This window comes from Trachymyrmex cornetzi, unplaced genomic scaffold (assembly GCF_001594075.2).
Source record: "Trachymyrmex cornetzi isolate Tcor2-1 unplaced genomic scaffold, Tcor1.1 scaffold203, whole genome shotgun sequence".
NCBI lineage: Eukaryota > Metazoa > Arthropoda > Insecta > Hymenoptera > Formicidae > Trachymyrmex > Trachymyrmex cornetzi.
This window is the reverse complement of record NW_017296669.1, coordinates 557,424-572,243: the sequence shown is the minus strand read 5'-3', so window position 1 is coordinate 572,243 and position 14,820 is coordinate 557,424. Positions and strand designations below refer to the sequence as shown.

The following is a 14,820-nucleotide window of genomic DNA, read 5'->3' as shown; positions in this document are numbered from 1 at the left end:
AGGTGCAGCATCGTACAGCGCTCAATACAAATGTTACAAAATTTGATTGACAGTTGTTTATCCATGCTAATGCATGTTAACTTTGAGTTAATTATTTTTATTTGTAACAAAATTTATTATATAACGAAATGGCCGAAAAAAAATTAGCTAGATTACATGTACCAACACTGGAGCACGGTAGATACATCTTTCATTATAATAGTTCATATAAACATATAAAGTAAAATATTGATAAATTATCGATTGATATAATTTGTATAACCTGTATGTATTTGTATTTGTATAATTTGTTAACATGCACTGGCATGTATAAACAACTGTCAATCAAATTTTGTAACATTTGTATTGAGCGCTGCACGATGCTGCACCTCTGTATACTCTAACGCGCAATAGAATTAACAACTTACAGAAATAAATTTATGGATCCTAGGGATTTTGTAGAAATGCCAACATTCGTCCGCCATTTTTTATGGATTTTGTCCGGTAACCTTTAAAAACAATGTACAATATAAAATTGTTTTTAATTTCTCTTACCAGAAGAAAACGATATTTCGTGATGGAAGATGTGAGAAAAAGCAGTCTTTGTATCTTTATTACAAAACATAATTTAATATCAACCTCAACATTCTATCTTACTTGAGCGAATTAATGCGAAAGCGCGTCTCGTACAAGGAAATGCAAGAATCATAGGAATTACTCGAGTTAGTACTCGTCAAATTGTGTTGTGAACGAAGAATGATAATGCTACGGTTCCGGCAATGGCACAGATAAACGTGATCGACAAGAATCCGTGTTATTCCCGCGCGTTGCGCATCACATGGAATAAATAACGTTGCTTTCTTTATCTTTATACGCGGGAAAAGGAGCTCGTTGTCGCTCGTTAAAAATCGTTGTGCTCATCGGGCGAATTGCCAAGTTGCGGTACGCGGGATAAATTTTGCCACCTGCGTGGATATTCCATAGTTTTACAACATAGTTCGTTCGTATTTAAGGGGATAACGAACGCGTTTCGCACTTAGATGCGGGAGATGATCGCGGAGCAAGTAGCCAACGTAATATATTCTAGCCTTTATCGTAGCTCGTGATAAAATTAATGTAAAGTAATTCCGTTGTAGTTGTACTCTTAGCACAGTTGCTGCATAAATTTGATCCTGTCGTATAACACGGGGCGAATTCATAGAAGCGCATTTCATTAAATGGTCGATATATTGCCTCGTTTTAGTAAAAACGATTAACATATTCTTTCGATATAATTCAACACGCGACAGATCGTTTGATATATGTATAGATACTTATATACCCTAATTAAACTGAAACATCATTACATCAGCTCAAGATCATCATTATATCGCGCGATCTCGCTCGAATTGCACTTATAAATCATTAGCATTACTTTTAATTCTATGCACTTTAGAACATTATTACCTATCACAACTTTCCATTTATTCGTGACTGGATACAAATATGTGTTAGTGTAATTAATAATTAATACATTTATTTATTAATATTAGATATACTCGAGTAACAGTCATATACAAATGTTATCTACTATTCGACGAATAGATTCAAATACATTTTACAACAAAATGATACGAATAGTATTTAAGTTATATCCGAACAAGTAAATTGTATCGTTAAAGTATATCGATATAAAATGTGAAACGAATTTGTCGACGGATCGATGATGGTAAATCTTACGATTATGATGGCGGCATGCCTTTGTGTCTCGCCGGTTTCACGTTTTAACAACTCGCGATACGTAAATTAATTCATATATTTAATATCGCGCACCGAAAGAAAAGCTTATGGAATTACGATCGCTGTATATTAGTCCGAAGAATATTTTTCATGAAGAAACGTTGACGTTTGTCGTGGAATAGATAGTTGCAGTCTATTATTATGTTTTATTTCGAAATAATCTCAAGTACGTGATAATAATTAATTCTAAATTATAGATAAATTATCTAAATTATAAATAATCTTATAGCACCGAGTAAGAGAAGTAAACAATTAGATTTTTCAATGTTCCATATAATAAATATTTAATCTCTTAATCTCAATGCAACGATCGAACGTTGTTGGATGTAAGCGCGAGGTATAAATTTTGATTTTGGTAGTCAATGTGCAGGTAGCGTTGTGTTTCGCAAGGCAGTTTGCCGAGACAGTTATACGTTAAATTTGGTGGAACGGCTCTTGCACATCGACTAGAAAAATCCCGGCTTCGGCGCGGTGCGGCGCGGTGCAGCACTTCGATTCCAACAAAACGTCGACGCTCTTTTTGTCCGGCTCCTCCTCGTCTCTGCCTTCCCTTTCTCTTCCCGCTTCCCGCTTCGCTCGACCGACGGGCTGGCTCTTTCCTCTCTTTTCTACCCTCCCCCGGCCACCGTCGTGGATCAATACACCGTAGCGAAGCGGCAGCCCCGTAAATGTGATTGTTGCTCGATTTCTTGCGTCTTAATTGCCTCGCGCTTAACGACGTAATTACTCGACGAGGAAAAAAGGGAGGAAAGAAACACTCACGCAGTGAGGTCAGCGCCGAGGTCTTCTCTTTTTTTCTCTCGATCACATTCCCTTTTTCTACTTACCTAACCGTCAATCGCGTCATCCTTTTTTCTCTCATTCGAACACTCCTTCCTCCTCCTACGTTATCGTCGACCCGCCACGCGGACTCTAAAAGTGCATCAGCCGCATAGAGCGCATCGTACCGTCACCGTCTGAAGCTGAAGGGGAGCCGAGAGAGAGAGAGAGACGAAGGCGCGACGCGGTACTCGGTAAACGGAGGCGAGCGAAAGCGGACTCGCGTCGGTGATTCGCGACTCACCGTAAACGACACGACCGCGCCGTGCGGCGTTGCCGACGGTACCGCCGGCGCTTTCCGCATCGCTCGTTAGCTGGCAGCACCAGTAAGGCGGCGTACCAACGGTTTGTGTTCGTGCTGTGGAGAGTCCGCGCGCGATCTCCGACAGATAATTTCTAACGATTATATGACCGCTACACGATTCCTAACGCGATGAATCTTCACTTCGTGACTGCTTCTTATGTAAGTACCCGAATTTCTCAACGGGAACTTGGATTCCACAAGTTTTCCATCTCCGCTCGTACTCGACTGAATCGACAGCTCTCGTTTGAAAACGAAACCTCATTATGGACGAATGCGATCTCTTTTCGATGGACTTTGCGGTCTTGTATCAACGTTATTAATTTACAGTGCACGGTCGTAAGGCAATAATCGGTAGAAATAGCGATCGCGTATTTTATGTATTTTTATTTTTAATGTTAATGCATAATTTGAATCTCCCCTGGGCGGTTCCTCGCTCTTTCCAGCGTCGAATACCTCCCCCCCTCCGCTCCAACGATACGTCGTTGCACTCGATCGACCGTCGCTTTGAAATATAAACAGTGCATTTGCATGTTTTCCGGATTTAATTAGCTTCGATGCGATTATTAATTGCCCGCGGCCGCGAGAGTGGTTGCGCGTCGATACGCCCGCCGTGCCGCGCCGCGCCGCGCCCGCTCGTATTTACAATTTTCGTTCGTAAATAACAAACCGTGGCGACGCCGCGGGTCGGATTTTAACGAGGGAATTAATAATCCCGTCTACATGGCGGGAGGAGAGAGATTGGGACGAGGGTAGAAAGGGGTACAAAACGGGCGCGAACGAAATTCGCGTCGGAGTGACCTGACCTCCGTAGGAGAGTCGCGTCCGCTCCGCGATTTTACAACGTAGGTAGATTTGCCGCGTTTAGAAAGGCACGAGTTTCTTCGCATAATTTGGCGAAATGGGTCGTGGATTTTGACTGCGAGGATTTCAACTTTTGAAGCGTTTCTTCAATCCTTGCAGTATATTACATGTCGAATCGTTTTAAAATCTCTGTAAATAATTGTTCGCCTTCACTATTGAATGTTTTCATATATTTTTCTCGTTTCCAGAGTCTTGTATCCAGAGTTGGGCATGTATTTGACATACTTTTATTTAAAACACACTATTTGCAATACAAGCATATTTTGTATTTTTTATTTTAGCGCATCACATAAAAGTATTATGTATTTTGTATTTAAAATCGAAAGATTGAAAGCTTTTTGTATCTTGTAATTTAAATAATAAGATTGATTATCAATGTTAGTATTTGAAATACAAAATACAAAATACTTTCATAACCTTTTGTTATTAATACTAAAATATAAAATACAAAATACTTTTATATGCTCCCATGAAATATAAAATACAAAATATTTTCATGTACTCTGAACAAACACAAAATACAAAATATAATTGTCTTACCAATACTGTTTTTCAAATAAAAGTATTTCAAATACATGCCCATCTCTGCTTGTATCATAATACGTCGAATCATATTACGACCTTCTTATTTAATAAACATTCTGCAATGGCAAATTGTAAGTTTGCCAAAGTTTCACGTATTTCCAAGATATCGATAGTGATCGAAAAATGTCGTTATTACGCGATATGAACACGCTGTACGCCTCATAACGCGGTGTATAATCGGTATAGTAACATGTCCTATAATTACAGTCTATAATGATCAATTAGTCCTGTATGCAAAAAGTTCAAATGAAAGGAAAATCATACAAGTAGCTCTGCACATAATTATGCGTCTCGGCGCTTCGCTCGGACAGATTGGTGCGAATACGTCTTTCGTTTCGTCGAGCGTGCCTGACATCGGGTAGTTTTGTTTTACGACCGTAATTCAAGTCGTCGTGCAGGGTCAGCCTACCGGAGCTGAGATAGTTTATCATCATTTAATCCTCCCGACCTGCCGCAACATTTTAAATCTCTCCTATCTCGGTTCCATGTGTCGTGGCCGGTCTGCGACACATGCCCGCAGCACGCACATGCGTTCACGTGACTCACGACCTCACGAGATGCATGCGGTACTGACTGAAGACAAAGAGAGAAAAAGAGAATAAAAGCACGCAACGATTTGTCGTCGAAACTATCGCGTTTCGTCGTCATTTTCATATTTCATATTTACTTTATCAACTATTTATTGTCTTTTCCTCCATATTATAGATCCTTTATCTTTCTACCAATTGTAACATTGACTTAGGTTTACTGTATAATTAGAGGGAGAACAGTTGACAAGTACTTTTCGGGCAAAAAATGAAAGAAATTGAAGCGAGTGTTTTAATCAAGGTTTTATCATGGTGCACAGAGAAAAAGGTTTCTTTGGATTTAGTATTCCTATTTATTTGACTAAAATTTGTTTTATTGAAACAACATATGCTTGTACGAAATATGATTTGTTTGAATAAAAATTTTGTTGTTTCATTCGAGAAATCTCTATTGCTTGACAGAAATAATATTATTTGAAGTAATATCTTTCAATTAAAAAAACAAACAATGAAACAAATTATTTATTTGAACATGGCAAAATATATTCATAGAGGTTAGGTTATTCCATGCAAATAATTGCTTTTTTAGAATAATTATTACATTTTTTGACCGAAAATATGGAAACAATAGCTTATACGTCTAATAACAGGATTAAACGAGTAGTGCTATGTGCTACATCAATTATGTTTGTGCCGTACAGTTGATCACGCGAATACTGAAGATAGATATTATCTGTTCAAACAAATAATGTATTTAAGACAAAGATATACATTGTTTCAAATTCAAACAATCGCACTTATTGATTCAAATATTGGTTTGTTTGAACCATTCCAAATGACAAATTTATTTGGATACAATAAAATTTATTACATTCAAAGAAATCTTTTTCTGTGTGTGTTAACATTCCCCTATTCAGTTGACAAAACTTAAAGTATAAAATTGAATGTGATATTGATAATCTCTCGTCTTTGTTGATCTCGATAAATTAATTATTAGTGGTACTTGGTAACATTCGATCTCGGTTCTATTTCTACGTATTCGTTAATCTTAGGAAGAAGGCGAGGAGAATCGAGAAAGGAGAGACTAGGCAAAGGGGACGTCAAGTGCTGTCGATTCGCCGTGAATTTACGCTAAGTGCAACGCTGTCTGGTGCAAGTGTGCAACGACGCGACGGGCCGGTAATTCGGAGAACGTTCAACGTGGTCCCGGGGCTTCGGAAACGGGTCGGAGGTCGGCAGGCAGGCAGGCAGAGTGCCAGAAAGAGAGGAGGTTCCGCGACCGGGAAAAGGAACAGGGCACGCGGTTTATTCGGGCTCAGCGCCCACCGGCCTCGCCTTCTCGGTTTCCACCTTCCGGCACGCACATACACGCGAATTCGGCATTGTAGCGCTAATTAAACCGGCGCGTGTCACCAGTCGAGTGACGTCACTCGCCATGATTTCTAACCATGGCGTCGTCTACCATGTATGGTTGAACCGGACTCCTCTACTTGTCCAACTATCCCTCTCCGCGTGTGAGCATCTCCGTTGCGGTCTCTAACTCCGTGCGCGATGTTATTAATCTAATTACGTTCTCGTGGACATCAGGTGCCAACTGCATCTGAAATTTCAGAAAGATAAATCATAGCGAGAAAAACTTTTCTGATCCTACAGACATTTTCTCGGGTTAATTGCATCGGAATTTATTGCAATAATGATACGTGCGAATCATATTATTATACATTTTTCTATAGAATATATTGAATATAAACAAATTTCGATTAAATACAAATCTTTTGTAGTAATGCATTTCTTACAACAAAATTCAGTGTTGATGCATTTACTGTGAGATAGTGAGATCCATGAAGCAAAAAGCATTATTACATCGATTTCCGCCAGAAGATTAAGTGTTTGATTTACGATATTAATGCAAGCATCCGTGCCGTGAGATCAATTGCGATTTTTATCGAATTATTAACCGGCGCAGGCAAGCGAGCGCAATGCTATTAGTCGACGCGTCGAAATGATAATCGGCGAATACCGATTCGATTAATTAAAACATTCTTGTGCATTTAAAAATTATTAATTTACTACTGTACATTATTAATTTACTACTGTACATAGAAATGGATCTAATAATGCATGAAAAAAAATTATAAAGATGTGTATTACAATATTTAAAAAATTAAGTTATAAATATATACCAAATCGTCAAGAAATCTCGTAGAATAATGTTTTTAGAGGAATTTTGTTTCAAGTCTTTTAAACTTATATACAGGGTGTTAGTTAAGTATGTTCCCAAACTCAACAGAGCGATTCTTTGGTTTATTTCAAGTAAAGAAGTCCATATAAACATGTGTCCTAAACGACTTAGTTTCCGAAATACAGGATAGGTCAAGCAGGAACTCAACCTTGGCCTCCTAGATCACCAGACTTAAATCCTTTGGATTATTTCCTTTGGGGGCATCTGAAATCATTGGTTTATATCACCCCAATTGACAATGAAAATGATTTGAGGAATCGAATAGTTGCTTCGTGCGAGGCAATACGTAACACACCTAGTATCTTTAAGTGTGTACGTCAATCTTTGAGAAGAAGGCTCGATGGATGTATTATGGCGCAAGGTAGACATTTTCAACAATTCATCTAATTGTTTTATTTCGTCAGAAGAACTGAAGCCTGTTTTTGTTTTTCTGTTTTTGACTAGTTTTTGACTAGTTCAAGTTGTATTTCTTTCAAATAAACAGATTATTACTACACGTTAAAATTTTTTTATTTCGGAAACTAAGCCGTTTAGGACACATGTTTATATGGACTTTTTTACTTGAAATAAACCAAAGAATCGCTCTGTTGAGTTTGGGAACATACTTAACTAACACCCTGTATGCCACACGAAAAGGATTATCTAAGAATATTTGTTTAACATTTTCTTACTCTTGTTGATAGAAACCAGAAACAATTAATTTTGGATTTTGGAATGTTATTATCCACTTCGCACTTTTATATGTAAATATTCGACAAAGGTATCACGCGATAAGAGTACTAGAGTTATAACGTACGAAGAAAGGATGGCACAATTACCGTATGCGCTAAGTGCCAGCGTAAATTTGACTGTCGCAAACGAAAGAGTGTTAATTGTGAACTTACATTTTACAGAGGAAGTGGACTCGCGAGAGAAGGCGCGATCAGCGGGTAGCAATGTAGCATGGCAAAGTCCGGTGCTCTCAGCTGTCGTCGTTGAATTACGTTAACACCTTTGTTCGATCTTATCGTTGGTTGACCAGCAGGACCCTTCGACCATTTCCATTATGCTGTTTCTTGCCATTACGCGTTTAATGATAATCGCACATCCGTACGTTGCAAAACGATGGCGTCGTTCGCGATCGCGCGACGGGGAAATCCACTCGTATACACACTTAGCTGCACGACCATTAAAGCGAGTGCCGTATCGCTTGACTATCTTTATTTCAGCTTATAAGAATTATCCTTCTCTCGAGTTAGATAATGCGCGGTCGATACGGCCATACAGTGTTTCAATCTGATCGTATTAGTCTACACGTTTTTGTACATACTTTTTTGCGCTCTTGTGATAATTGTGGTGCTGGCGAATTTGCACACGAATAAGCGAGAATGTATTATATTATTATCTGTAAAACTGGAGCAATTACGCGCGTAGCGATTAAGTCAAGTCGAATTATCACTTTGTTCAATATCTGCACATGATTTCATGATAGTAATATAATTTTTAGTAATATAATTCCTAGTTGCTGTGCTATCGCATGTGCATAAGTTACAACTTTCTCTTTCTACTAGATGAGCAAAAATTTTCTGTACGTTTAGAAAAAGTCGTAATATGTTGTATAAAATTAATTACTATATCGTTTGCGCTTAGTTAAGTCGTCCGGTTTGTCCGACATCATCCCGTACCGACTGTTACAAACAGCATCCTGTTTATCAATAATTTGAATTTGAAAGACGCACCGAGAGACGGCGAGTTTGCAAGCCGCAACAAATTACGTCTATCGGGCGTCATTAATCACTCGGCATCTCCGACATCTGCGAACGCAGACCTCCACCCGTCGCCCTCTACTTACCGAAGAAAGACGGTGTTTCTGCTCACAAATGGAAAATAGGAATGACGTCACGATGCCGACCAACAACCTTGAAATACTACATGTTTATTCTGCACAAATATATTTTAATAAAGAGGGCAATTTTTTCTATTTTTATTTCGATCTACTTTGCTCATATATTCGTTTCTAGAAATTTACACAAATATTTTAAAATATCTTAAGAGTATCGGTGTTAAAAAAATACAGATTATTGAATTTTACGATTTAATAAATGGCGCGTGAAATTTTTGACTAATCTCCCTGCATCTGTTCACAAAAATCTATTCACGCAGGAAACTGTCATTCAAATCCTATTACTTGAACCAACGAGTTGGTTTACCGTAACGCGCAAACATCCGATTCGCTTTGAGCCACTAGATGAGGATAATTTTAATTAAGATAAGTGAGTTCGAGGTGTCGACGGCGGGGATTATTCGAAAATAATTTCGACGGACGTATATAACGACACGCCCGGTTTATCCAGCGCGCTGATCTACGGATTACCCTCGGCCGGAGAGAAAGGATACTCTCATCCCGAATAAATTACGCGCCAGTAACATCGGTGGGTGGTGGATGGTGTGTTGATGGCGTGGGGCGATGTTAGGCAGAGTTCGCAAAGAGGACGAAACGAGAGAGAAAGGAAGAGTAAAGTGCGAAACAACGAGCGAAAGCGAGATGTCGAGGATGGATAGAAGAAGAGAGAGATACCGACGAGCCAAAAGGAGAGCAGGTGCAAACTTGGCCTGTCAGGAAGTCGCTTACAGCTCGAGGACAAAAGCTTCCCGAGGGACTCGTGCGCGTTTGGAAGCGGCACTAGGGACGCACAGGTCGGTCTGGATGGTGGAAGACGACGAGAAAGATGGTTGAGTTGAGGTAGCTTGAGGGGAGCGAGAGGGACGAGCCTAACTGTGAAATAACAGGGTGGCCTCTTCAACCCTCGCCTTGAAGATGCGAGCCTCATACGTCACTTCCTTACGGCGAAAGAGGGCGGCGTCTAAGGGTGGAAGCGAGTTATATTGATTTATTTATACCGAGAAAGCATCCCCGACGTGATGGGGTTATTGGGTACGTACCTATATTCTCTCTATCTATAACATCCGCTACAAGTCTCTACGACTGGAAAAGCCGGATACCAACACTGAAGATCCTCTCCGAATCTCTTTGTCTCAACCTGGATGACTCGGATCGATGATTGCGCAAAATCATGTAACAGTTAGCATTTTTTAAAATAGCGTTTAAATTCAGCGAGGACTTCCGGGAGTCTGTATGATGCATTGCACGAATTTGAAATGACTGTCGAAAAGACAGATACATATAATAAGATACACGCGTGGCTCAAGGAGAACTTACCTTTGTCGAAACAAATTAGTCATGGAAAGATCATTGTCGACGCAAGGAAGAAACAAACGGCGTCCGTCGCGTGTCCGACTGTTACAATCCAATTTATAACCGTCAGCTGCTGGGTGCAAAAATAAAGCCATAGCGGGAGTTCGCGTCGCGCGTGGCTATATGAATTCAGTTTCAAGCGAAGATGACGTGGTCGTCGTATTATGGTCCATCCACCTCCCACCGATCGTACTCACTCCTCCAGGGCTTTGCCCGATACATGACTCGGCCCTGTGGCATGACTGTCGCGAACACGCGAACCCGTTAGACCAAAGTTAACCCGCAATTTAGCTACGGTGATCATTCAAAGGAGACGTCTCACTCGATGCCACTTAACGAATCTTTCTTCTAAAGAAACGTTTTGCACTGTCAGATGCGACAATTATATATACGGACATAAAGTCGACTTTGACAACATTCAAGTTAGAAATCATGATTTAACTCATGTTGCTTTAAATCCATTACCTTCACGGTTTTATTAAGAATGATTCTTTGTAAAATTTATTTTATTCATTCATTTGAAAATAGTACGATTTTAGTGTTTCGTAACTGTACGTTCGTGAATGGTACCTAGATTTGACATACGACAGTGTCATAGCTATGTACCGGGATTCAGAGAATTTGGGTCAAAATATGGTAGAAACTCTAGAACTTTTTAGAATTCCCACGGTAAATCACAGTTACAGAGTTGATGGGGCGATGTGTATGATTACACCCTGTCTCCTAACGGCTATAAATCTCCATCTATCCGCCCCACCTCCAGCCTAGGATTCTACAGGTATCCAAAGGACCTGTGCCTCCGAGGACTTCGAAATGGCTGTAACGTATAGCCTGGCGGTGCGTAATGGGTCGGCAACGCGAGCAAATGACTTTGAATAATCCTGATATATTGTTTATTCACTTATCCGCGGCGTGGAAAGACGGGATCTTCTGCTACGAGATATCCCACGTCGAATCGATAATGCATTTTGAATATTTGTGTGTGTGTGTGTGTGTGCGCGCGCGCGCGCGCGTGTGTGTGTGTGTGTGTGTGCGCGCGTGCGCGTGTGTTTTATGTTTTGTACATCATTGCGTCTTTCATTATTCCTTTAATTTACACGAAATGTTAATAAAGGAAAGCTCATCTCAATAGATTTGCTCGAAGGTCAGGAACGTTGATCTCTTGTTATTAACGCGATTCTGGTTGTCCCTAGTACCGGAATAATCATTATTTTCGAATCACCCTCACAGCCCTGTCATTTCGATTAATCAGAAACTGACGGGTCGTGCCGTGACCATAAAATCTAGAGTTAAACGCACACTATAATCAATATCGTTGGATTCGTCTTTAAATCCATTAATTCAAAGCGCTCGTTAATTGAACGAGAGTTTCAAAATGATATTCAAAGTTAATCGATAGTGAATCTACAAAGGATCGCTATTCGATCTCGCATATTATTTGAAATTAATCTCGCTATTTATGATAACAGTTGATTGCATGCAAAAATGTTACAAGAACTTAATATTGGTGGACTGTACGCTCGTACAGAACGGGCTGAAGCGAAGCAATTTTCTGCTTTCCAAGAATATAATTTTCGCAGGGGGATGTGCCCGCTATATTTCCGAGATAAGACTATAGCTCCGCGGGATCTCCTCTCACCCAGCAAGACCCTACTCTCTCGTGTGAAATTACTTCGCTCCGCGGCTTACTCTTATCCCCCGGCGCCACCCTTTCTTACCGTGTATCCTCATTCAGCCGGGATCTCCCTGGAAATAAAGTAGATACCTTTCCTATTTTCGCATCTGGAAAATTGCAATACTGCAGTCGCGAGTGGTGCTCTCCGCTTGATAAATCAGTTGGAAGATAGAAAATTCTCCGAATTTGTGTAGCCGCACGTAAGGAAGAAATAAGAAATAAATCTTTTTTTGTTAATTTTATTTCGGACCTTTTACAGATAATACTTTCATAGATGATACTTTTTCGCGTTTGATCGCTTCACGTAGTGGTATTGGTTACTATTACACTACACTGTCAAATCTATAGTGTCAAATTTAACCTAATGTGAGTCGCCACTGCTCCTACTAAATATATCGTTATTTTTTACTGAAATGATAATTAAATTTGGCACTATACAATGTTAAATTGATACTGTATAATATCAAATATAACCATTGTTTTAGTAAACAATAATGATATTATTAAGTAGGAGTAGTGGTGACTCACATTAAGTTAATTTGACCCTATAAAATTAAACAGTGTAGGTACAATATGTAACCGTCAAATGAATACCGAGTTATAGTCTAACGTAAATGCTTTTCACATTCGTAAATAATTATAATCAGCATATATATATATATATACACATATATGTATATATAATTGTAGGATTATTCTTATTTTGTCAAAGTAAATCGCAGGGATAACATCGCACGCTACCTGGTGAAAAAAGAATGAAAATATAACAGCATACACATATAGAACACAGTATGATAGAATCTCTTTGGTCGAAGTCGTGACGCCAACGATCACGAATCTTTTGCTTCCTTCATATACCCCTTCTGCACACTTTTTCTTCATGACGCTGGCATAATAATTTCGTGCGAGAATCGATATGAAAACATCTATTTTTACACGAGAACAGGCTATTTTGTATTATCAGCACGATATTTTTATTATATTTTAATTGCGACGTCGTAACCGTAACGATGATATTTTATCTTTTATCAAAACAAATCCATTGAAGAGTTTCTTTTTCTAATTCCGCACGTTGGTTCACGCCAATTTTTTTATTTTAATACATTTAAGACGTGTCAACAGTGTTATCTGATTTGTGAATGAAAATTTATACACGTATGCATTTTTTCTCTAACGTTTATTCCTTTTTTGCTAAAAGTGCAAAATTCATGACATCTATATCTAACGATTGTGCCTCTTACAAATACGGATGTTTAAAGCGTAAATAGATAGATTAGCAAATTATGATTGTAAAACCAAGTTTTTTATTTATAATTATATGCTAATAATTTTAATAAAAAAAAAATGTTTCAGGCAAATGGTGTCCTCGTAGGGAATGGAGTTCGCCTCCTGACGCGCAACGCGCGGCGACCGACGCGCGTCGTGGTGTCCTTTATTCCTCGGTCTTCCTCGGCAGTCCCGGTAAGTCGAGTTCTTTACAGTAATCTTAAAATTTTTAATTTTGCGTAATTAGAATTACTTTTATGTTCTTCAATTGGTTTCTATTTTTTTATGAAATTGAAATAAAGATTCGTCATATTAGTTTCAATTATTTCATCCTGTACGTAACGCGACTGTGTAGGAATGATTTTTGTAAAAATGTTTTAGATACACAGTATATATTTGTAAGTATTAGAATGATACCTCGTTAGTCATCCGCGACACATCGCTAAATAATTTAAGACCTAACAATTCACTAACAAGATCTAGTGTGTGGCATATGCTCAACCTTTTTTATTGTTTATTTATTAGCCACGTATTTGAGAACAATTTTGTTATATACACGAGCATAAACATGTGTTATCCGTTAAATTTGTTTAAATTTATTAAATTATTTTATGGTATTAATATATGTAATTTGCTTAATAGTTGCGCCAAATTAATTAAAGTCAATTTAAAGCTAAGAATCAAAATACAGTTTTTAAAAGTATCCTTAAGAGAAAATTTAATTCCAATTCATTTACAAGAGTTATTAAAAAATAATATTGTATTATATCAACAATCTTTTACATTTAAAATGAATAGAATAAAATTGATTTGCACCAAAAAATTAATTAAATTAGAATTGAGATACTCTTATTGTCAATTAAATCATAATAGATGCAATTTTTTCAGAACTTGTAGAAAAATAGAAAAGGTACTTCCATTTAACTTAAGTTCATTTTTTAAATATCAAGAAGATTATTTTAATAGAGTATGATTGTCAGAAAATATTAGAATTATTAAAAAAATTAATAATTTAAGAATCAAATATAAAAAAACAATTAATTCGATTAACTATAAAATTGAACTTGATTCTCCACACAATGGAAATGGTTTCATTGGAAGTGAACCACACACACACACACACACACACACACACACACACACACACACACACACACACACACACACACACACACACACACACACACAGAAAATCAAAAATATTTCTTTTACTAATAGCCTAGTTGATAACCCTGATAACTTATTTTATATTGATTCTGATAATTTTAATTCTAATTATAATATTAATCAAATTAATGAAGAATGGATTATAAACACTACAAAAACTATATTATTCCGGATAATGTGAAATCAATTTTACAACTTGGACATAAATTTAATTTACCGATTAATAATTGTAACAATGAAAAGATAGCCATAGAATTTATAAAAAATACTGAAAATAATATTTTTAAATTAGAAGAGCTTGTAAAAAATGTTATCAGGAATGAAACTATTTTTATTTTAAAAAATATACACACTAAGAACAATTTATATGATATTAATAAT

General features: G+C 37.8%; 1 protein-coding gene across 4 annotated transcripts in view; it reads left to right on the top strand.

Annotated features, from left to right (window-relative positions):
• hth (Meis homeobox homothorax) overlaps nt 1-14,820 on the top strand; it is a 446,666-nt gene that overhangs the window by 246,096 nt on the left and 185,750 nt on the right. For all 4 annotated transcript variants that reach the window (XM_018505263.1, XM_018505262.1, XM_018505259.1 and 1 more), the window contains exon 9: nt 13,360-13,467. In XM_018505263.1, coding sequence (XP_018360765.1) covers nt 13,360-13,467 — 108 coding nt within the window. The remainder of the gene's footprint in view (nt 1-13,359; nt 13,468-14,820) is intronic.